The sequence below is a fragment of the Canis lupus genome, chromosome 13, assembly GCF_048164855.1.
Source record: "Canis lupus baileyi chromosome 13, mCanLup2.hap1, whole genome shotgun sequence".
Classification (NCBI taxonomy): Eukaryota; Metazoa; Chordata; class Mammalia; order Carnivora; family Canidae; genus Canis; species Canis lupus.
The window spans coordinates 34,900,268-34,922,130 of record NC_132850.1 but is presented as its reverse complement, the minus strand read 5'-3'; the positions used below and the strand labels follow the sequence as shown (position 1 = coordinate 34,922,130).

General features: G+C 40.8%; 1 protein-coding gene and 1 long non-coding RNA gene across 5 annotated transcripts; one reads left to right on the top strand and one right to left on the bottom strand.

The window, feature by feature from the left end:
• Positions 1 to 1,242: 1,242 nt before the first annotated feature.
• Positions 1,243 to 18,176, bottom strand: NUDT4 (nudix hydrolase 4). Of its 3 annotated transcripts, none has more exons than XM_072773068.1 (5): positions 17,692 to 18,176; positions 7,834 to 7,944; positions 6,529 to 6,573; positions 4,384 to 4,471; positions 1,243 to 4,124 (listed from the first exon to the last, which is right to left on the bottom strand). In XM_072773068.1, the coding sequence occupies exons 1-5, from the start codon at positions 17,788 to 17,790 to the stop codon at positions 3,922 to 3,924; spliced, it is 546 nt and encodes a 181-aa protein (XP_072629169.1). In that variant the 5' UTR covers positions 17,791 to 18,176; the 3' UTR covers positions 1,243 to 3,921. The 3 variants fall into 3 exon arrangements, with proteins under 3 accessions (XP_072629169.1, XP_072629170.1, XP_072629171.1); XM_072773069.1 differs by having other exon boundaries at positions 4,384 to 4,468; positions 17,692 to 18,174; XM_072773070.1 differs by lacking the exon at positions 17,692 to 18,176 and adding an exon at positions 17,317 to 17,444.
• Positions 2,722 to 14,827, top strand: LOC140602869 (uncharacterized). 2 transcript variants are annotated; one of them, XR_012005802.1, is made up of 4 exons: positions 2,722 to 2,791; positions 7,743 to 8,052; positions 11,783 to 11,915; positions 14,591 to 14,827. It is a non-coding gene; the product is annotated as an uncharacterized lncRNA (long non-coding RNA). The 2 variants fall into 2 exon arrangements; XR_012005801.1 differs by lacking the exon at positions 14,591 to 14,827 and having other exon boundaries at positions 11,783 to 12,117.
• Positions 18,177 to 21,863: the final 3,687 nt, after the last annotated feature.

Genomic DNA, 21,863 nt, shown 5'->3' with positions numbered 1-21,863 from the left:
TCCAGAGAGTAGTTAGAGGAATTTAAGACTGGCTTCTGGCAAAAAGACAACTTGAGCCTTTGAATAAATTTGAGTCTTTGCTATAATGTGCCAGGAGAGGCCTTAAGGGCCTTTTCACCTTAATGTTATGATTTAGCCAATACAGGAGTCAGGAAGGTATTAAAAATAAGGGGGGAAGTAGACATCACTTTTCAACCTGATGTTTGTTCTACAGCTCAATGTAAAATAATATGCTAAATGTTTGGGATGAGAGGGGCACATTTTAAAATAAAATGTTGCTTTTGAAGGTGGTGCCTGGAAGTTAAGAAAAAGTTCTGGGCAGTCCCCGTGGCTTAGCGGTTTAGCGCCGCTCAGCCCAGGGTTTGATCCTGGAGACCGGGGATTGAGTCCCACGTTGGATTCCCTGCATGGAGCCCCTGCATGGAGCCGGCTTCTCCCTCTGTGTCTCTCATGAATAAATAAAATCTTAAAAAAAAAGTTCTACCACCTTGAGTTACGATGTATAAACATCTAGAGAAGTCACTTCTCTCTACTGCACTAGACTATATAAGCTATTCTTAGAGATTTTGAGACCACACGTCCTGAAACACAAGCGGGGTGGGGGTGGGGGGACAGAGGGAGAAGCTGACTTCCTGCTGAGCTTGGAGCCTGAACCCAGGACCCTGAGATCATAATTTGAACTTAAGTCAGATACTTAACCGACTGGGCCACCTGTCCTGAGAGCAGAAACTTATTCTGTGCTGTGAGCAACAATGCGGGGCATAAAGTAGATAGATGTTGATTGTTGTGCAGGAATTTCAAGTGTTAGTTGAAAACTTCATGTGAGACAGAATCAACTACATGACAGCAAGGTAACTACCCAGTTAGCCTTTCCAACAGCTATAATAAAGTGACTGTAGAATATAGTTATCTGCAACATGTTACAGCAAAGTACTTACAGAATAAAGTCTGGAAGAGCTCTTGAAAATTATTAAAAATAAAACCCATTGAAGAGCTGAACTAACAAGACAATCCTAGGACCCCATGTGACTCATATCTGATAAGAAAATATCCATTTGGGAGAGTAAAGGCAACACTTTACTGGTGGACAGTTTCTTTTAACCCAGTTAATTCTACTCGTAAGGATCGTATGTGGGAAGTGTATAAATATGAGATTATGTATATGACCATCTGTGGGAGAAGAGTACAATTTTTACTGTGGAATGCCAGACAAGTTTTCCATTTGGACAATGTTCAGTTATGTTTAAAAAAAAAGGTAATTTATTTCCATTTTTATTTGGTTTCCAAATATAAAAAAAAGTCAAGATTCTTACACCAATTATCTCAAATGAGACCATGCAAAGCCATTTAGAATATACAACAGTCATTCCCCCTGCCCCCCTTTCAGTTCTGCTGCTTTATACAACTGATTGACAAAATTGAATGGCATGTGCCTGGTTGGGAAATTTCACCTGTTTATTAAAACACACACACACACACACACACACACACACACACACAAAACTCCCCAAAAACAAATATTCAGAATAGTCTGCTACTTTGTGTCTGCAAGTCAACTTATAACCTAGTTATTTCTTTTATTTAGGAGGCACATGGGACTGAAATTTAGCTGCCCAATTATATCCATCTACCCCACAGAAAGCACAAATGAGTCCCAACACTCTGTAAACTTTGGAGGGTTGAGATAGTAGACACTATTTGTTATCTGTAGTAGACTCAGCTGTTGAGCCTGAAAATGAAGGCTTTTTCTCCTTAACAGAAATCTCCTTATGGCCTTTCCTCTAATTTTGCTAGACTGGGTTCCAGAAAAAGTGAAGAATCCCTCGTGTGAAATTCAAAGTGTGACAACTGTACTCTTGCTTCATACAGATTTTTGCTAGTTGCATAGACTAAAGACAGTTGGTCTGCTAAATGGCACTGAAGAAAATCCTGACCCAAGTGGCACTACTTAGTCCAAATGTTTTTGACCCCCCCCCAAAAAAAATTTATACAACAATATTTATAGGCTCACTTTTAAGAGATGGCTGACATTAATACTGTACATATTTTACATGTCAAATACATAGTCTAAGAGTTTATAAAATAAGTTCATGCATTATTACCTCTAAGAATATCATGTACAAGATACCCCCCTCCCCCAGACTTGTGACAGCATTTCAGGTGGACAGTTTTATATACAAAATCCAGTTTCTCTGCTGTGTTAAGGTATATAATTCAAAGAAACTTCAAAGATTACTGAGGAAAAAAAAAAACCTTAGTCCATTGAAGATTGATTGAAAGTGTCAACCTGTGGATTTATAAATGTTTCCTTTTTAAAAAACACCCAGGATGCATAACCTCTGTACAAAGAAAAAAATATAAAAATTCTGGATGATCATACTACATAATTTAGAATGAAATGTCATTGGTTAAAAGTTTTTCTACTTATTCCTCTGACAGCATTAATTTGTGAACTAATTTATATTTAGTTCAGCTGCATTTATGGCACAAGATCTTTCAAAACAGTGGCACCAATTTTCCTCAAGTGTAACAGCACTCTACTTTTTAGCAGCAATTACATTTTTAAAGGTTAACAATTGTAGAGCAAATGTACAACGATACTTTCTACTCCATACTCACCAGTTACAATATTTACAAGGCTCACGTCTACATACAGAATCTTTCACTTGCCCCCCACCCCATGTCTTACTCAAAGGTTTTGTCCTCCTGTCTCATTTCAGAGCTGGTTGGAGAAGTACAGGAGTGTTAGACAAGGTACCTATGTGTTTGTCCATGGGATTCTGGATTCTAAGTGAGTATAAAGAGGACAAAATAATTCTTAGTTCAGGTATGTTCCAGTCCCCCAATAGTTAGTTATAGGGTAAACAGTCCTTATTGGCAACCTATAAAAGAGGAGACATTCTAAGGTGGCCTAATAATCTAAATCTGTAACAGGTGAACAGCAAAAAGGTCATTTTACTCAACTGTGATGCAGTCACACCGATGGGCATTTGAAGTTAAACTCTAATCCTGTGGTTACTACTGGTAACCAGTTTAAAGAGGGGTCAGTAAATTAAAAAACTGGAAATCTATTTTGAAAAGAAATTTACCTCAAGGGAATTCTGGTTCTCAAGTATTCTGTGTAAAGAGATTACAGACAAAGGGAATTGGTGACTTAGCATGGTAACTCAAATCCCATGAATATGGTTTTTCGTGATGATGTATTTACTACATGCGTTTTTCTTATAATACCTCTAAAAATCACCAACTGTATATGGGTAAACTTTGTGTTAAAGAAAGGACTACTGAGTTATAGGGGGTAACTGGCCATTATCATGTAGCTAATGACATCAGTTGTGAAAATTTAGACAAACGAGTTGACAAATTCCTGAAAATAGCAAATTAGGTCCTTTGTCAAAATAGTTATTGGACCATACAGAAACAGCCCAAATCTGGACTTTAGGAATTAAAACTGTGATCCTATGAAACAATTTTTCAGATGGATCGACTTTAATATCAAGAATTATTTTTGTAAATTTCCACAACAGAAGAATTTGTTGACTATGTTAATGTTGGGATGAGAAAATAATTTAGAGAAAATATGCCCAACAAGGAAGCTGATCTGACAAAAACCACAGACTGACGTCAAATGGACAAAAAAACTGAATGAAATGCTGTGAAAAAAATGACAACTAAACTGGGGGGTGGGTGGGTTGGGTTGGGGGGCACAGTTAAGGCATCTAAAAAAATTCCACATGGCTTTGGCTTATTAAAATATTTTACACTTTTTTTAAAGAGATTTGAAAACATCTGAAAAACATGCAAAATTGTTTGAAAATCCTGCATGGCAAATTCAGACAGTTTGCAAGCGTCATTCAGATGTTTGCCAAGGAAAATAGACTTCTCCCCATAGACTGCACATGGGAGTCCTCCCAGCTCTCTCTATCTTATACTGGATGGTAACCCAGAGGTCTGTGCAGCAGTTACAAACAAGGTGTTGTTATCTGGAAGGGAAGGGACTGTGGAATTTCCATTGGTTGGAGAACAACCCAGCTTTAGTTTTTCCAGATACTCTGCATGTACAGGCTTATGACACTGGAGAACTTTGATGGCATCTTCTACTTTGAACCACTCTCTCTTCCTTCCTAGAAAGTAGTAGGACATTGGTCACTATAAAGTCAATTTTAAAAAGTAGGCCATATACTTTAACAATGCCCTTCACCCTCTCCCCCCACAGATAACTTTGGTTTTTTTGGAGTGGGGGAAGAGTTTTAAGATAATTCAAATGTGGACATACATACTGATCCTCTTAAAAAAGGTAGCCAAAAGTAATTTGAGATGAAAATCGTATACAAGTATGTAGTACTTAAGAGAATCCAGATGGCAAAAGGAAAGGGAACTTACCTATATTAACAGAATCTTCCCAATCTTCTAATATTTCAGTGACAGTAAGAACATAAACATATGTTCTATGCTTTCGGTCTTGGTTCTGCTTGAATATAAAAATAAAAGCATTTTAATTTCCAGGAGCTAGCCATTATACATTTTTAAGGGGAGAGATTCAGTTGTGTCATAGTACTGAGTGGCACACAGGCAAGTATAATCCAACTGTATAACCCAGCATAGAGGGGAGTTTATGTAATGCAAGACATTTAAAATGCTGCAATTAACTCTCCATAGTAAATTTTTACACTTTGATTTCAATGCATGTGTTTAAGAGACATTAAATACGTATTGATAGTTTAAAAGCATCCAGGTGAACTATGCACAGCCAAGGTTGAGAATGGGTTAGCCTATTTCTGGAATATTCAGACTCAATTTTTAACCATATTAAAACTGCCACCTTATTTTTTTCTAGATTCAGAATTAAACACAAGTTGGTTTTAAGACAAAGGGGCTCACCTTTCATTCAATTAAAGTTAGCCTTGTTTACTATAGTCTAGGACTTCAGATAATTGCCTGATTAAAAAAATATATATATATTTATTTAAAGTACACCCAATGCAACCCCAAGAGCTGCAAGCTCTAATGACTGAGCCAGCAGGCGGCCTGATAGTTGCCAGAGTTTTTCCACCACAAACAACTTGAGTAATACACTCAATTCAAATAGCGCATTAAGTCTTTGGTAAGGAACGGGAACAACAAAAAAACGAGAGGCATCTCTCACATAAAACATTACTGTTCCTTATTTTTAAGAATTTATGTTCTTAAAACTACTATAAACTGCTTTGTTCACAAACTGACTGAAATCACCAGGTGAACAGGCAGGACAATTCTAATTTTCCCTTATATTTTCCAAGGGGAAAGGAACATTGATTACTATTTTCTGTTCAGATTCTATGAAATTTAAATAGCATTTGTAAGGCAATACTATTACCTTGTATTATATAAACTTTACTTATAATGTGATAAGTTTTCTTCAAAAATCTTGCCAGCTTATTGACAGTGTGCTATTTGTACCACAGCCACTCTGCATTACAAAAAACTCTCAATATATTATTCAGCTTAACCAGGAGATGGTGCTATTCAACAGGGTAAAGCAAGTGCTGAATTCTGGGAAAGTTTGAATATTAACTTAAGAACTTTACTGTTAATACTTAACTGTATTCTAGGAGTCATCAATTTTACCAAGTGTTGCACAATAAATTTCTGAATTCCATAAAAAGCTTTTTCTAAAAAATTTGTTCGTTTATTTATTTATTGAAAGAGAGAGCAAGTATGGGCAGAGGGAGAAAAATCCCAAGCAGACTTCTGAGCTGAGCACCTGATGACCCTGAGGTCATGACCTGAGCCAAATTCAAGAGTCAGCTACTTAACTGACCAGGCCCCCTAGGCGCCCCTGTGTAAAAAGCCTTAAAAATAAAATTTTATGGTTCTACCAGAAGGACTAAACTAACCCTGAAGTAATATCCTGAAGGAAGGGGGTGGGAAAAAGTCACAATGTGTCAGGTATACCATGTATCTATGTCTGACTCCTGGATGAAGAAACAGCCTGTATCTCATGATCCCTTACCTTCCATAGACTACCTGCCAATTCCAGATTCCCTCTCCAAATTCCATTCTGCCTTTAGTATAACAGATTGTACAAGAGAATTCTATGCTTTTATAGCATCTATTCTTCATTCTGAGTTTTTTTTAACATTCATATAGTCCTGTAAGAATAAAGTCATTATTTATCATCTAATGTTATGTGCTAAAGGCAGTGAGTCCATTTCCAGGCAGTATCCACAAGAGACCTAAGCCCTTAGAGGGGATACTGAGGACACTGTACCTTCTAAAAAGTCTATGCTTAAACAGTATACAGTGAACCAAGAGATAGGTCTTCCTGTATCAGCTCCACTGTTCTGTCATATGAAAGTAATTACTACTGTAATAATGCTGTATAAAACTGATGCACAGGAAAGTAACTATAACTTTCCTCCTCCCTATAACGTACTTGTTTACTGACACTTAAGAGAAACGTCTAGCTCACGTTGTTGCCAGAGTATCTGGCTGATTAGGAAAGAATGGTTAATTCTATTACCTGACAGGATTACTTTTGTTACTCACCTCAAATATGCCCAGGAGTCTGCCTAATTTTCCTTTGACTCCAGCCTGTTAAAAAAGGATAAAATGTAAAATTGTTACCTTTCATAAGAAAATTTACGTGAGTCATTTTCTGGGTCTTTCAACTCTTGGATCTAAGTACACTAGGTCCTCCCATACCAAGCCTGCTTCTGTGAAGTTTTTTTGGCTATACCAAGATCCACGACCTGTGGGGTTTGCTATAAAACATGCCTTAATTTATTCCATGTTCAAGTTCTGACTGATCAGATTGTCATTTATTTTATAAGAAATGACAGGGACTGACCAAAAATTAGACTTTCTACTGATTCGAGACAAACTTCATGAATGAAAACAGACTTTCTATATGAACTGATAAATCCCCTTCTTAAAGGACTGTCTTCCTGCTTTCCTTTCTCACATGGCTTAGGAGGTGCAATTCTTTATGTTATCCTTCGACCGCAGAATCCTCATTACGTTTACCCAGTACTGTCACTGACTGACGGGAGCTTTAGGGTGCCCATTCAAATTCACACCACAACTAACACATGGTATCCGCTACCTCCTCTATCTAGGACGTGTTCCTTCCTCAGGAAGCTACTCATTCTTCAAGACCCATCTTTATGAAACCTTTCTAACTATACAACAAGCAAGACCCAATGAGTGCATTAGCATTTGCTTCCCATCTAACTTGCTCAGTAACTTTTACAGCACTTAACCTGTGCGTGTTTTGCCTGGAGTAAAAGCCAAATTGTATCTATCATCAACTGTTATAAGACAACCAGGCTATGTAGTATGCTTTTGTGCTTATGTGTATCTCGTTTTACTAAAGTTTAAGACAAAATGAGTAAAATAAAAGCAATTTGCTTATTCATTTGAACAAGAATTCTAGCGCACGATTAACGTCTCTGTGCATTGTTACAGCACATTCCAGTGTATTATTAACCTTGCTCTGAGACAAGGCCACCATACTAATATATTGATCACTGATTGGGTTATTGTCTGTTATAAAACTGCATGTTAAAAAAAATAAATAAATAAAAAAATAAAACTGCATGTTATACAATTCTGGGGGACATCCCAGAATTGGTTTTAGCTCTAACTTACCAGGTAGAAAAAATACCCGGTTAGCAAAATGCTAGTTGTACTTGCCTGCTTAAAAATGCTGTTACCAGACAATCAAAAAGAGCACTCATGTGACTTGCTTTGCCGCCTCTCAGTGCATGTAGCAGTGCCACACAGAATACTGTAAATCCTCAAAGAACCGTGTGTGTGAAAGGAGAGCAAACAAGCTACTACTGGTCATCTCACCTCTTCATAAACCTCCCTCACGGCAGCGCCTCCGGGCTCCTCCTCTGGCTCCATTCCTCCTCCAGGGACAATCCATTGGTCTGGGTACCGGCTGCTGCTCACCAGCAGCACCTGCAGGAAGGAGCACACCTGTACACTCCTGAAGCCCAAGGAGACCCACAGCCAGAAACACCAACACCACCTGCAGGCTCTCACTCATGGGCTGGGAAGCCCTTCCAGGTAACCTGCCTTTCAGTGTCATTACAATTAGGAGGGGTGTGCATTCTATCAGAGAAAAGCAGCTGACAGCTTTTGTACACACCGTATTTTGGAATTCAGAATTCAACAATCACATGCTGATGTTACTATGTCTTCTGAACCTAATGAAGTCACTGAAACTACCAGATCCAGTTAGTGAAGCTCTCCAATTCTTGGAGACTAACAAGAGATAGAAGCCTAGTCTTGGTTTATGCACTCAGAGCTGTATGCACTTAGGTTTGTGGTTGTAATATCCGTTTCTTGAGTTACAGAATCTTATTATTCTCCCAAATTTAAGGATATGTGACCCCAGGCACGTCACCCTGTTCCTTCACCTATAAAATGTACGAATACTTAAAAGATAACCAAGACTGAGAAAGGAATAGGGAAATTCATGTAAAGCCAGTACTCAGTATAAAGTTCCTATTATTTTTACCCTTATGATTAGATGGAAGAAGGTACCCTTCATATTCCAAACTTCTATAAACAAGCAAAAGTCACTTATTTTGATAACAGGCAGCTATAATGTGATCTAGAAGGTTGGCAAGCTACAGTGTGCTGCTTCTTTTTGTACAGTCTGTGAGCTAAAAATGGTTTTTATATTTTTAATTATATGAAATTCAAATTCCAGTGTTCATAAATAAAATTTTATGAGAATCCAGCTGCACTCATTCATTTTTTACGTGTTGCCTATGGCTGCTTTCATGCTGCAAGCAGCCGAGATGGCTATCTGTGACAGAGATAGCATGGCCCACAAAGCCTAAAATATTATCTAACCCTTTACAGAAAAAGGCTACACACCTCAATCAAGAGTAGCATTAACTGTGAACTGTGCAAACACTTTTTAAAAGAACTACATTATCAGAGTACCCTAGAGGTTTCACTATTTTAACAGTAATTGAAATAAGAATTATATATTCATCTTAGTAAATGAAAATTTGTGGGCTAGCTTAGGTTAAAATTCACCCAAGTTAAAGCAACAACAAAGGCTATGATAAATAACCAAATGATGTTTGTGAAGTAACAGGTGTCTTAACCAACTCGAACAGAAGTATTTACAAAATTACCTTAGTATACTGCCTTCACGAATGTAAAACATTTTCACCAGATAAATCAATCAGCCCAGAGCAAAGTTTAATCCCTGATGTGTGTACTGGTTTTTTGACATGCATGCCAGTAGTTCTATCTGCCCAGCTCCCTTCCTACTACTAGAGCAACTGCTGGCATTGAGAGTTCACAGCCAGCACAGGATTCGCCTCCCACTGAGGAGGCCAGTGTGAGGCTGCCAGGAACTCCACCTTCCCCAACTAGAAAGTTCCAGACTGACGTTAAATAGTTCAGCAACTGCCACCTTTCCCCCAAACCTCTAAGATACTGAGCTGGAAGATAAGGGAACACCTATTCAGGCAGGTATCCTCTCAATTTGAAAACAAAGCAGTAAATTTTGGCCTATGGACACACCATCGCAGAGCGGCGACCAATCAACGCTCAAGGGGTCTGTGCACTATTTCTCTAATTCTTGATCCAGATGGGACTCTGTTGCTTCTACTGGCTTCATTCTTTCGAATGAAAAACTGGCAGAACCCCGCAAATCCAGAGGAAGCACTGTAAATTAACAGCTGATAAAATCTAAGCTGAAATACTAATGGCTGACACTGAGGGTACCACCAGTCCAAATATACCAATTTTGGTGAAATGAAATGTAAGCCTTAAATTTAAGCTTTCTTAAATATTAGCAAACAGAGCTTACATATCAACATTAGAAACTAAAGAGAATAAACAAATATAGCAAGAATTAGAAAACACTGGCTTGAACTTGAAGATGTCTTGCAACTGTACAGATGACAACCAAGGTGTCTTTCATTCCTGGTGCACACAACGAGGGCTGCTCGGCTACCTTTCAGTGCACTAGTGTCATCCTCTGTAAAAGCAAGCACCCATCCCCGTAGGGCTGTTTAGGGTTAATGAGAATTAAATACCTTAAATCCTGGCCTCGTCACTCACTTGTTAGCTATTACTGGCTCTTCTGCTTTCTCACTAGTCGAGTTGAATCAGCTTACCAAGAATTAGGCCTTTGCCAATTTTGCCACTTGTATTTGTTTTATAATTATTGAGAGTTAATGATGAAATGAGGGCAGAAAGGAATTATCAAAAAGACTTGCAAAGATTAATTAAAGGTGGGTCATTAAAAACTACTATCAAATTAAATACAGATGAGAGTACTATAAAACACTGGAAAAAAATTTAAAAATCCAGAAAGGGCCTGTAAGAGTCTTCAAAGTTCAAATTCTTTAAACAAAGTGAAACTGCAATCAGATTTCATTTTTTATTTTATTAAAAAAGGAAGCTTACAGAGGATCTCTGGTATTCCAAGGCTTTGAGTTATATTGAGACCAGCAAATTAAGTTTTTAAGTTAAAACAAAAATGCTTACTGTATAAAAGCATATGTCTAACATTAAGGGAAAAGTAAATCATAACTACTCTTTCTGACTCCAGAGATAGAGGTCTCTTTTCCTGGTCACTACATGCCAGTTACAGATAATCTACTTTTTACTGCCTGGATGAAATTCTTACTACCCAATTCTATGCTCCTAAGCAACTTCCTTGATTACTTTCACAATGGGACAGGACACTGCAGGGCCTAACTACTGGACAAGTCCATCCTTATTTAGTAAACAGGGAGTTTCAAAGCCATTGATATTCATAATGATTGAGTCCTGAAAAAAAATGAAACTCAGTGTCATGTATCTAGGTCAATGATAATTCCCATTTGTCTCAAGATAATCTTGAAGAGATAAATCACATAAGGTTAATAATGTTGAAAACCCATTAGTAGAGTCTGTCTGCTTTTCTGAACTAACACTTATGCTTCCAATTAAAACCAAGTCTTTAATCTGCCATCTACAGGACATCATTCACATATGACTAAACTTGTCTTCCAGAAGTCAGTGACATGGAATCCCTGTATGCTTCAACATTTCCCTTCATAAATTACTTCTTAGAAAAGTATGAAAACAATCTGTATAGTTTTGGACAAATGATTTAGCAGAATCTCAGAACTTAGCATTACAAGAGTCCCTTGACATTCCAAAATGATTAAATTTAATTGATAAAACCATTAACTTCAAATGTATCTTTCCAAAATCTAATAAATTTAACAAAGGAGTAATTAATACCTCTGGTATAGAAATGATCAGCATCTACACTACTAGCTTAAGAAATTTGATGAAATTAATTCGGTGATGAAACTAATTTGAAAACTGTTTTCCATGTATTTGCCTACTCATAGAGTACTTCATCTGGAGTTCAAATGGGGTCAAGGCCACATTTGTATGTTTGTTGGGTTATGTAGGGGGAAAGTGGTGGTGGTGATTACCTACGAGGGTATAAAAAGTGAATCCGAATAGCATTAAGTAGAGACAAAGAAGATTAAAATCCCTCCTACATACTACAAGAATCTAAACCTATATAGAACCACAAATTATTATTCAGTATCCTAAAAAAAGAAAAAGCCATCTAACATTTGTACAACATCCCCAATCTACTAGATCTGTAATATAGCTTTAGCACGCTTACTAATGCTCTAAAAACATTATTACTGAAGTAAGAAAGAAAGGTTATAAAATCTCATTCAGTTAAGATACACCAATAGCTGACAAATCCATACCTGGCTGTTCATAGGTTTTAAATTCTTCTCAACTACCTTTCTAGGTATATTACATTTTGTCTATCCAACAAGATGACAGTCTGCCACATTACTGACAAAGTGACAGAGATGAAAGCAGACATCCAACCTTCTAGATAAGCCAGAGCTGAGACCAAAGGAAAGATTTTTAAAAAGGAGGTGAGCCAACACACCAGGCTGCAGAATTAGACTTGAAACAAACTCAACCTCAAAGCCATTACTGCTAGTGAAAAGTGAAGACATTTCCTTGATTCAACCTGCCCACCTTCATATAAGCATTCCTGCTACTGTACCATCAACCTCTCCTTCCATGTATTGAACAATTAATCAGAATACACCACCATTCTCCTATCATTGTTAAGCCATTTCTCACACTTCTTTTTCTTAAACAATGTTTTAAGCATTTGGAATGTAAGTACTTCTCACTTTAACAATAGTATAGTAATAATGGTCTATTTGGAACCAGCCCTGAGTCTTACGGGGCAAAGGTTTGTCTATGAATTGGAGTAATCTACAGTGTAGATTCTATATCCTGTATCACCTGTTAAGTCCTCCTCACTGGGGGGTAAGAGCTTATAAACTAAAAAATGCAGTTCAAGGTCTATATAATGCAGTTACTTGAAATTCTTAGCACTATATACCAAGTAGCTCCCAAATATCCTTTGTGTTTCAGCTTTTACCCTTATAACTGCTCTTGGTCACAGCCTGCTTCTGGGAACAACTGGTCATTACAACTGACTAATTCTTTTGTGGGAGGGGGTGTGTACTGCTATCCAGAGAATCCCCCAAGTGATCCCTAAGTCAAAGAATGAAGTTTTATTTTGTGAATTATAGCTATTTAGAAGCTGTATTGGAGTTTTTGTTCTTTCTTCGTTATTATGAACCAGGATTAATGAATGGTTAAAACTACCTCTACCACAGTTAATTATATTATAGGCATTTAGCCAAAATTAGGCCAGCAAGCAGCATATTAGGAATACCTAGAATGCACACATTTTAATAAAAGACCTTAAGTTACAACAATGATTATTGTATCCATTAGCCAGCTACCTACTGCTCTTATTAAGCAAATTAGTACTACTTTTTGGACTAGAGCCACAGTGCTATATAGGAGGATCAGAAATAACAGCTCATTTTGGAAAAATGTGCTTAACCCAAATTAGATTTGCTAGCTCAGAAACAGGTCAAAATTCAAAATTCTTGGTACTCGTTCTACTGAATGCTTATCACTTTTCTACCATCATAAAGTTGAAAAACCACAAGTTGAACCACCAAAGTCAGGAACCATCCGTATGGGATTGGTAGACTGATGAATGCTAAGTTGGGCTGATAATGGCATTTTCTCCTAGCATGTCAATGTTTTGAAGTGATGGATAAGCTTTCTTTTACACGTTACAAAAAGCCTTAGTGATATATACCGAAAGCCCGAAACATACAAATTATATAAAAGGGTCTTCCCTTGAAGGAAGTGGCTGGTTGAGTGGCCATAAAGCCCTTTAGGTTTGGGAGAGCTGCAGGCATAGATGACATTTCCTTATGTTTGGATAAGGCTGGGGTGCCTGGGTGGCTCAGTGGTTGAGCATCTGCCTTTGGCTTAGGCCATAACCCGGGGTCCTGCTTCTTCCTCTAAGTCTCTGCCTCTCTCATGAATAGATAAAATCTTAAAAAAAGAAAGAAAAGGCTGCCTTTGGATAGTTATTCAATTTTTTAAAAAGTGGTCTCCATTTGAAGCAAGTATCTTCAAGGACTTAAATCTAAAAGGACTTCTACAGAAGTAATAAGCAGTCTGCCTATTGATCCCAAGTGTACAAACATTAGTAGAGATTTACCTGTACTACTGTTTATTACTAAGATTGCTTTTATTAGGGCTCTGGTTTTGGAGTTCTGCTTTCCCTACCAAGGCTTAATTTTAGTGCATGACTTTGTAGAATTCAGACATTTAGTTAATACACATTTGGCAGTCAGACTGTATAGAATGCAGCCCCTGGCTTAGGGAGCTGAAAAGTTAATCAGTGCAGTTAAGTCCAAATGGAAGAGTAGTGGGCAGTCTTTAAGACTGTTTTGTTAGTGTTCCTCACTCACAACTGTGCCTAGATTCCACCCAGAATCAAGTCATTTCTATTTCTCTTTTTAGCACTCTATCCTATTTTGCTGCCAGATCATCCTCAAGCTTGAATACATTTAAAATGTAAATGTTCCTTGTTCATAACTAAGTGTTCCTTTCTTGCCTAGCAACTCCTCAATCTCACATTCAAGGAGCTCTTTTCAACCATTATCTGTCCTATGCTATCCTAAGTTGCAGCTCAACTAACCTATAGCCCCAACACTTGCTCTCTGATGCTTGGTCCTTCCTCTCTGACTGAAATCCAGCTCAGTGGATCTTAATCCTGGAGCATGTGATGGTACATTCCCCTCACTTTATTTCCCTTTATAGCAGTCATTTGTCTATCCTCCTGCTAGAGAGTATGTTTCTTACTTTCCATCTCTGCAACTGTTCAAACTATCATATATGCAAATATGTTCAACAGAATCTATTTTTTGGGGGGGATACCTTTTGTGAATGTACTGTCCTCTTTCACTGTACAAACACAATATCTTCTCTACTCTATGGGATGCTTATTTGTGGGCTTGTATGGAAGCCCAACTGCCAGAACTAAGGGTAGTCGTTCCCTACAGAAATAACTAGCTGGAGAGAGGATCAAATGAAGAGGAGATTTAGAAATAAAGGACCTGGGCTCAAAATTATCTGCCAGCTTTTGTGACCTTGGGACAAGTTACTTCTGCTGCCTAATTTCTTCCTGTACAAATGCTAATGCTTATTATTTACCTCACAGGGACCAAAAAAAAGGGGGCAAATATTAAAAAAACCATCCCCAAAAGAATATAGACTGTGCTGTTAGAACAACCTTCTTGACTAAAAAAATCTGTTCTCAACTATGGGCTACTGAGAATTTCTTCAGTACAAGGAGAACCATATTGGAGCACTGCGTAACTTTTTGTGGCCCAGCAGCAATTACTATTTTATTTCAATTTACATTCTGTAAACACTACATCCTAAAATAAAGCATACATTTAAACCTTCCAACCAGGACCTAGGTGTTGTTAATCCAGGAGGGGGAAAAATTGTCACCTATTAGCTAAAGAGGTGTATTCAGGGTGTTTTGTATCCTATCCTTAGAAGGCTACCAGTGTAACTTCAACAGAGTGGGAACAAATTCATAGCAAAACAGCAAAATGTCCAGGAAAGCTAATAGGGTTCATTTAGTAACTATCATATAATACAAAGAGCCCCAAATATACACAACTACAGAAACACATATCCTAAGATAAACCACACATTACAGTTGGCTGTGCTTTTACTTAGAATTCTAGAGCCTAAAAAAAAAAAAAAAAAAAAAAGAATTCTAGAGCCTTCCCTTAGAGCATATTCTGATTTGGTTTCTCAATCTGCACTGTACCAGATTTACCAAGTTTTACATAACAGATTTCTCCAACACTCCAGAGCTTGCTCCTTACTTCATTTTATCTAAGTGGCAGTAGTCTTTTGATTCGACTGGAGGCTAGGAATATAGCATTTATTACAATAGGAACAATTTCCAAGCACAAAAATAATGCACTGACCTACTAAGATGATTTCTGAAGCACTCTCCAGGCTTTACCATTCAACACAATACAGATCATTCAATTTCCTCCCATTTCCTATATTTTCCCCTGGGAACTGTTTTTTTTTTTTTTTTCCTTTTTCTACAAAGCCTGAATTCCAAGTTCAGGTTATGGCAAGACTTCAAAGTCATCACTTCCAGAAAGGCTTCCAAGCTCAGCCTCAGAAAATCTCTCATTCAGCAAACAGCATGCACCCAACTGCTAAGGAGCCCCGTGCCAAAAGCCCAGCATCAGAAGGGACTGGATCCTGAATTCTGACTCTACCACTTCCTAATTACGTTATTTGGGCAAAGTATTTGCAACTGTCTCTTCACCTATAAACCAGCCCTAAAAGGATTAAATGTAACAAACTTAGAGGTCTTCAGGCAGGCCCCACACATTGTATGTAAGGGCTCAACTAAGAAAGTGATGATTACACAATAGTGACGAAACCAGACAAGATCCCTGACCTATCTTCATCACTTTGGGTTATATTCTTTTATATCCAAAGTTTGTTTTTTCCTAACATGGACTTCTCTCAATGATTTTCTAGAATCTTTTTTTAATAGAAAATACTTAATGCTTATTGACTGTTACTCTGTAAATGCTAAAAAAAAAAAACAAAACAAAAACAAACAAACAAACAAAAAAAACCCTTTCACCTTCTACTTTCAAGCTTTCCTAAGTGAGTCCAGGTCACAAACATAGACCTATTTCTTTTTCTTCTTCTTTTTTTTTTTTTTAAAGATTTTATTTATTCATGAGACACAGAAGCAGGCTCCCACAGGGAGCCCTATGTGGGACTCCAGGATCAAGCCCTGAGCCAAAGGCTGGCGCTCAACCGCTGAACCACCCAGGCACCTCTAGGCCACTTTCTTCTGAAAACTCAAGAATTTAGTCTTAACACTTAAAGGCTCCTAGCTGAGCACTAAAAGGCTTGGTTCCTTTCAAAAAAATAAAGGCAAAACAAGAGTTTGAAGAGCACCGTTTTGAAGCACTTTGATTTTTCTTATAATAACTACACTGAGTGTACACTATGTCATATGCATCCTAACTACATGGATTAGCAATAAGGAAGCCATTAAATTCCCGTCTCCAGGTTTAGCCTGGTATTTTATTGGACACAATTGGTTATGGAAGCAGAAAGGCTGTTAATTTTTCCCCTGTCTAATCATTTTAGGAGTGGCAATGCTCTTATAAAAGATTTTCATGGCTACCAATCAACTATTATTGCCTAAAGCGAATTTAAAACAGTGAACCATTTCTTAAATAAATGTGACTGAAATGAGGAAAAACTGCTCTCCAGGAAAACCTCAAGGGCCTATCAACTCAATGCAGGAGGGTACATTAAAGAGTGACTTGACTGCTTACTCTTAGAACAAGAAAGGCTGCTCCTCTCCAGATGTCAAGCCAAACACAGCAAAATAAAGAAGCCTTGACAAATATGCTGAGAGCTAGAGATGACGGTCTGAAAATGGCAACTTTGACCACCTCTAGTCCATCTTTCTCCCTCTGATGTTATTCCCCATTTTTCACTAGCCATCTTTCTGCAGTCAGAAAACTTTTAAAAGAGGAGGCCTTAAAAAAAAAAAAAAAAAAAAAACAAGTATGATCATCCCAAGAGCTTGCGAGTTAAAGGATCCACTAAAAAGTGGGATCTAAAAAAAAAAAAAAAAATATATATATATATATATATATATATATATATATATATATATATCAATATCAGACCGAATGGGGTTTTATTTTAAAGCACGGGGTCTGTTTGGCTGTTATTCCACAAACGTCCCTAGATTTAATCCGAAACCGCAAACTGCCGTAACGTGGAAGGAAAATGTAACAGAGGCAGAAGAGCTTGGGCTGCAACACTCGCCATTTCTGCCGCCTCTGTTAGCACTCGGGGTTTATCTGGCTTTACCTTCAATTCAAGTGTTAAGATGGTGACTCCCGCCAGAAGCGACCTACACGGCCCGGGACCTTCCCGCGGGCCAGGAGGCGCCTCGGCCTCGGGTCCTCAAGACGGCCCAGCAGAACCCTGGGCTGGGCCAGCCCCTTTGTCTCCTCTATCAACCCAGAGAAAGGAAGGAAGGAAGGAAGGAGGGCGGGAGAGGGAGGGAGGAAGGGAGGGAGGGAGAAAGAGGGGGGGGGTTGCTCATCCCTCCCGTCCCCGGAGCCTTAGGCAGGGTCGCGCGAGTGGGGAGGGGCGAGGACCCCCGGCCCGGCCCGGCCCGGCCCCGCGCCCCCGGCCCCGCACCCCGCCGCGGAGGGCCCGGAGCGCGCTGGCGGCCCTCACCTCGTCCTCCTGCTCGCTCCGGAAGCACAGGCACGCCGCCCGCTTCTTGAAGCCCTCGCGGTCATAGGTCCGCGTCTGGTTGGGCTTGAACTTCATCATAGAGGCGGGCTCCTGCTCCTGCTCCTGCTGCCGCCGCCGCGGGGGCCCGGCCGCCGCCACCCCGCCGGGGAGTTGGGGCGCGGGCGAGTCGGGGCACAGGGGCGTCGGGAGGCGAGTGGCAGCGAGGCCGGTCGGTCCCGGAGCCGGCGGCCGCCTCGACGCGGGGCAGGGCGCAAGCGCCGGTCACTGCAGCCCGGGTGCCGGGGAGGAAGCGCCGCCTCTGCCCGGGCGTCCGCCGCTCTCCATGGAGCCCGCCGCCCGCTCGCCTCCGCTCCCTCCTGCTGCCGCTGCTGCCGCCGGCACCGCCGCCGCCGGAGGGAAGAGCGAGGCTCGAGGCTCGCGCCGCAAGGAGACAGTTGAGAGAACTCGCGGCGTCCCGACAGCAGCGCCGCCGAGGCTTCGCGCCGCCCCCACCGCCCCTCTATTTAAGGGGGCCCGCGCAGCCCCGCCCCCCCGCGCGCTCCCGGCCCCTCGCGCGCCTGCGCGCCTGCGCGCCGGGACCGTTGCGGCGGGGGAGGGGCGGCGGGGGGCGGGGCCTCGGCCGCGCGGCCGCGGGCGTCCCTCAGAGCGAGAGGGCCGGGGCTGCCGCCCAGCGCGGCCCACAACGCCCGCGGGTGAGGAGAGGCCGAGACCCCTCCCTGTCGGTAAACCCCGCTACTTGCCCCGCGGAGACCTGAAATACCGTCTCCCGGAGAAGCGGTCTGACGCCGTACAGCCTCCCGGAGTTGCTCTCGGGTCAGGCAATGCCCGGAGGCGTGGAGCGCCGGCCGCCTCCGCCGTGACTGACGCCCGGACTTGGCCCGTGAGGTGCGGGGACACCAGAGGGTGAAGGCCTGGGAAGGGAAGACGTTCGCCGTTTCGTTTGTTTTCCAGAGGAAGGCGAGAAGGCACATTTCCTTTTTCCTTTTTTTTTTTCCCCCTTAAAAAAAAAATCTTTGGTTAGGGAGTCGTTTGTATTCTTTCGTGAGTCCGTTCAAGCGTAAATATTTCTTTGAAGCCGTGAGTAACGTCTTGCACTTTGTTCCACCCTCCGCAATGTCTTCACTACTACTGGCCATGGATCCTATTTGCGAAGTAATTTGCCCGTGTGTTTCATGCTTAGTAGCAGGCACAGCGAGGGGTGGGGCCACAACACTAAGTGTGATAGGATTTCTGCTCCCTGGGGGCTTCAAGTCTTCTGGGGCCTCGGGACAAACAGCCTTTACATTTGGAGAGTGTCACTGAGGGTTAGGGTAGGAGCCTGGAGGCCCCCAGGTGGTATGGAAGCGGACCCAACCCATCCTGCCCCCTCCGCGGAGCCTGGGCGACCCAGTTCCAGGCGCCTGTGACTAAGGTTTTCGTACCTGGAGGGCCTACTGTGTGCCTGGCACCGGCGTCTCAAGCCAGCTGCTGCGCTTCCAGGCACCTGAGAGCAGCAGATAGAGTCAAATACCAAACAACCACCCAAGTACAGGTAAAACTCCAAAGGTAATAGGATTGAAGGTGGTGGAGGGTTTCACAGGGAGGTAGGACCAGACCTGCAAGTCGGGAGCCGAGGCCCCTAGGAGGAGGACCTAAGGCCACCAGGAGCCTGCTGAACTTTCAAGGCAGAGGGAACTAGGACTTCGGTCCTGTGGGAGAAGGAGTTAAGGTGAAATGAGAAAAGGCCCACGTGGCTGCAGTTGGGTGGAGGGAGCATCTAACTTCATCTTCTCACCGCCAGGGCCAGGCAGATGCAAGTTTGTATGATTAAGTTGATGTCGAATAAGTAATTTAAGAAACGAGATTTTACCAGGCACAGTTGGAAATCTTATCAGTCTGTGCAGAGACATTTCCCGGGCCTTAGCTCTCTTATAGAAGCTGCTTGAAGTTTATTTCCAGATTTATAAGCAGGGGCTGCATACATCCAGCTAGGGACTCCATTTTGGCTAGTATGCAGATATTATTTTATAAGATAATTGGCTCAGATTGATAAGAAGTAATCTCACCATAGTCGTCTTAAATGATAAAGATGAACTTTCCCTCTGCTTCAGAGGTCTAGCTTCTAGTTTGTGTTCAGTGAATATTGGTTGATTGGATATTGGTCTACTCAAATCTTTCCCATTTAGTAATTACATGAGGTGAGGCATGAATCAGAATTGAAGAGGAAAGAGGAAGATGGCTGGAACAGACTCACCGAAGGGAGGAAAAACTGCACAGGAAACTGGTGAGCATGAGTGTGCAGCCACTTGCTTCAGGTTCCAGATTGTTGCATTTGGTTGAAAAGATCTGCAGTTCAGGTCTCACCTGCACCAATCACTATATATAACTTTTCTCACCTGTCAGGTATGGTATCATTTATACCATCTTGTACAAGACCACGGTGGATCTGAGAGTGTTTTAAAGCATTTAAATGCTCTAAGGCATTTAAACATAGGATATTATTAACAAGAAAATTTTCTTTGGAGACCTCTCCTCCTCCTCTGTTTCCTCAAGGAGCAGAGGAATAATGCAGAGGGCTGGTGCTTGCAAAGGGCTAGGAGTTGTGAGGAAAAGGTTTTAAAAGGGATTTTGCAACAAATGATTTGAACGGAAGAATGCTATCATACAAATTACCACCCCCTACTTTTTTGTTAGTTTATTTATTGAGTTAGTTTTTGCAATTATTTAAACACCTGAGAGAAAAGGAAATTTTAGTCTGACTAAATGACGGAATAGAGAAAGGCCGAATTATAATGCTGGATCTTCATTTTCCTATGTCTGTTCCTCAGTATCAGAGTGCACACCTGAGCCCAAAGCTCCCTGCTTAGTATTGTCTAACAGGTATTATGCATCTGAAATGCGCTTAGGCACCGTTCAAAGCTTAGATCATATCCAGCCAGATCACAGTTGAGATAGACATGAGGTTGTTTTTCCTCGTCAGGGCCAGTAAGGACTGGGCTACACCGGCCTGTTTCCTGGGGATCAGAGTCCAATTTCAGGTTAATCTGTTTAGTGCACTTAGCACAGTATTATCTTACCTAGAACTTGTTACACACGGAACCATTTCTTGTACTATTTTCAAATATTTGGAGCCATCAGAGAGGGTAACTAACGTTCCCTCCCCAGGGTCCTTATTTTCCCTGGGTCTTTTTATGGGAGGCAGTGCAATAGGGGTGCTGTGCAGGGAGCTTGCTGCCTTCTTTGGTAACTGACTCACAATATTACCATAAAGTAAGTTCTATCTCTCAAGGTAAAACTGATCATGACAAATCATCCCTTCCTGTGTCTTTCCAGTGATAATAATAGTCATTACTAAATGATATTCAGTGCTGTGTGCTTTTCATGATCACACTTGAATGATCCCAACAGCAGTATTATGAGACAGCTACTATTTATTGTCCCCATTTTATAGGCAAAAAAACAGGGACAGCCTTTTCTCTTCACAGCCCATATTCTTAACTCCTGCACTGTATCACTGTAAGCTTGTCTTGCCTCTTTTATTACATAGTGATTGTTTTGTATGGTGTTCTGACACTGGGATTTCTTTCCATTTTAAAATGTAAAAGGACGGGGATCCCTGGGTGGCTTTTGGTGCCTGCCTTTGGCCCAGGGCGCAATCCTGGAGTCCCGGGATCGAGTCCCACATCGGGCTCCCGGCATGGAGCCTGCTTCTCCCTCCTCCTGTGTCTCTGCCTCTCTCTCTCTCTCTCTCTCTGTCTATTGTAAATAAATAAATCTTTAAAAAAATGTAAAAGGAGCTTTGTTTAAGGTAGGATGGTAAGAGAAGCTCTTACAGTGCAAAATGGACGTGGAAGTCTTGGTTACAATTTCATGTCATCTAAAGTGATTTTCTTTTTGTGATGAAAGGCACAGATTAGAATGGAGTAAGCAATAGCTGAAAATTCAAAAGCTATAAATTAAATTAAACTAAAGCTTCAGGATTAGAAACCCTTAAAAGGATTAGTGCAACCAGCATTAGCAAGACTTTAAAAGAGACTGGTTTACCCGTTTATAAGCTTCTTTTTCATTGAAGTAAAGAAATGATTTTCAGACTTACAACTCATTTTCTATTTCCTCAATTACTATTTATGGCAGAGCACTTTGTTTCACAGGCATCATGTTTATGTACAGTT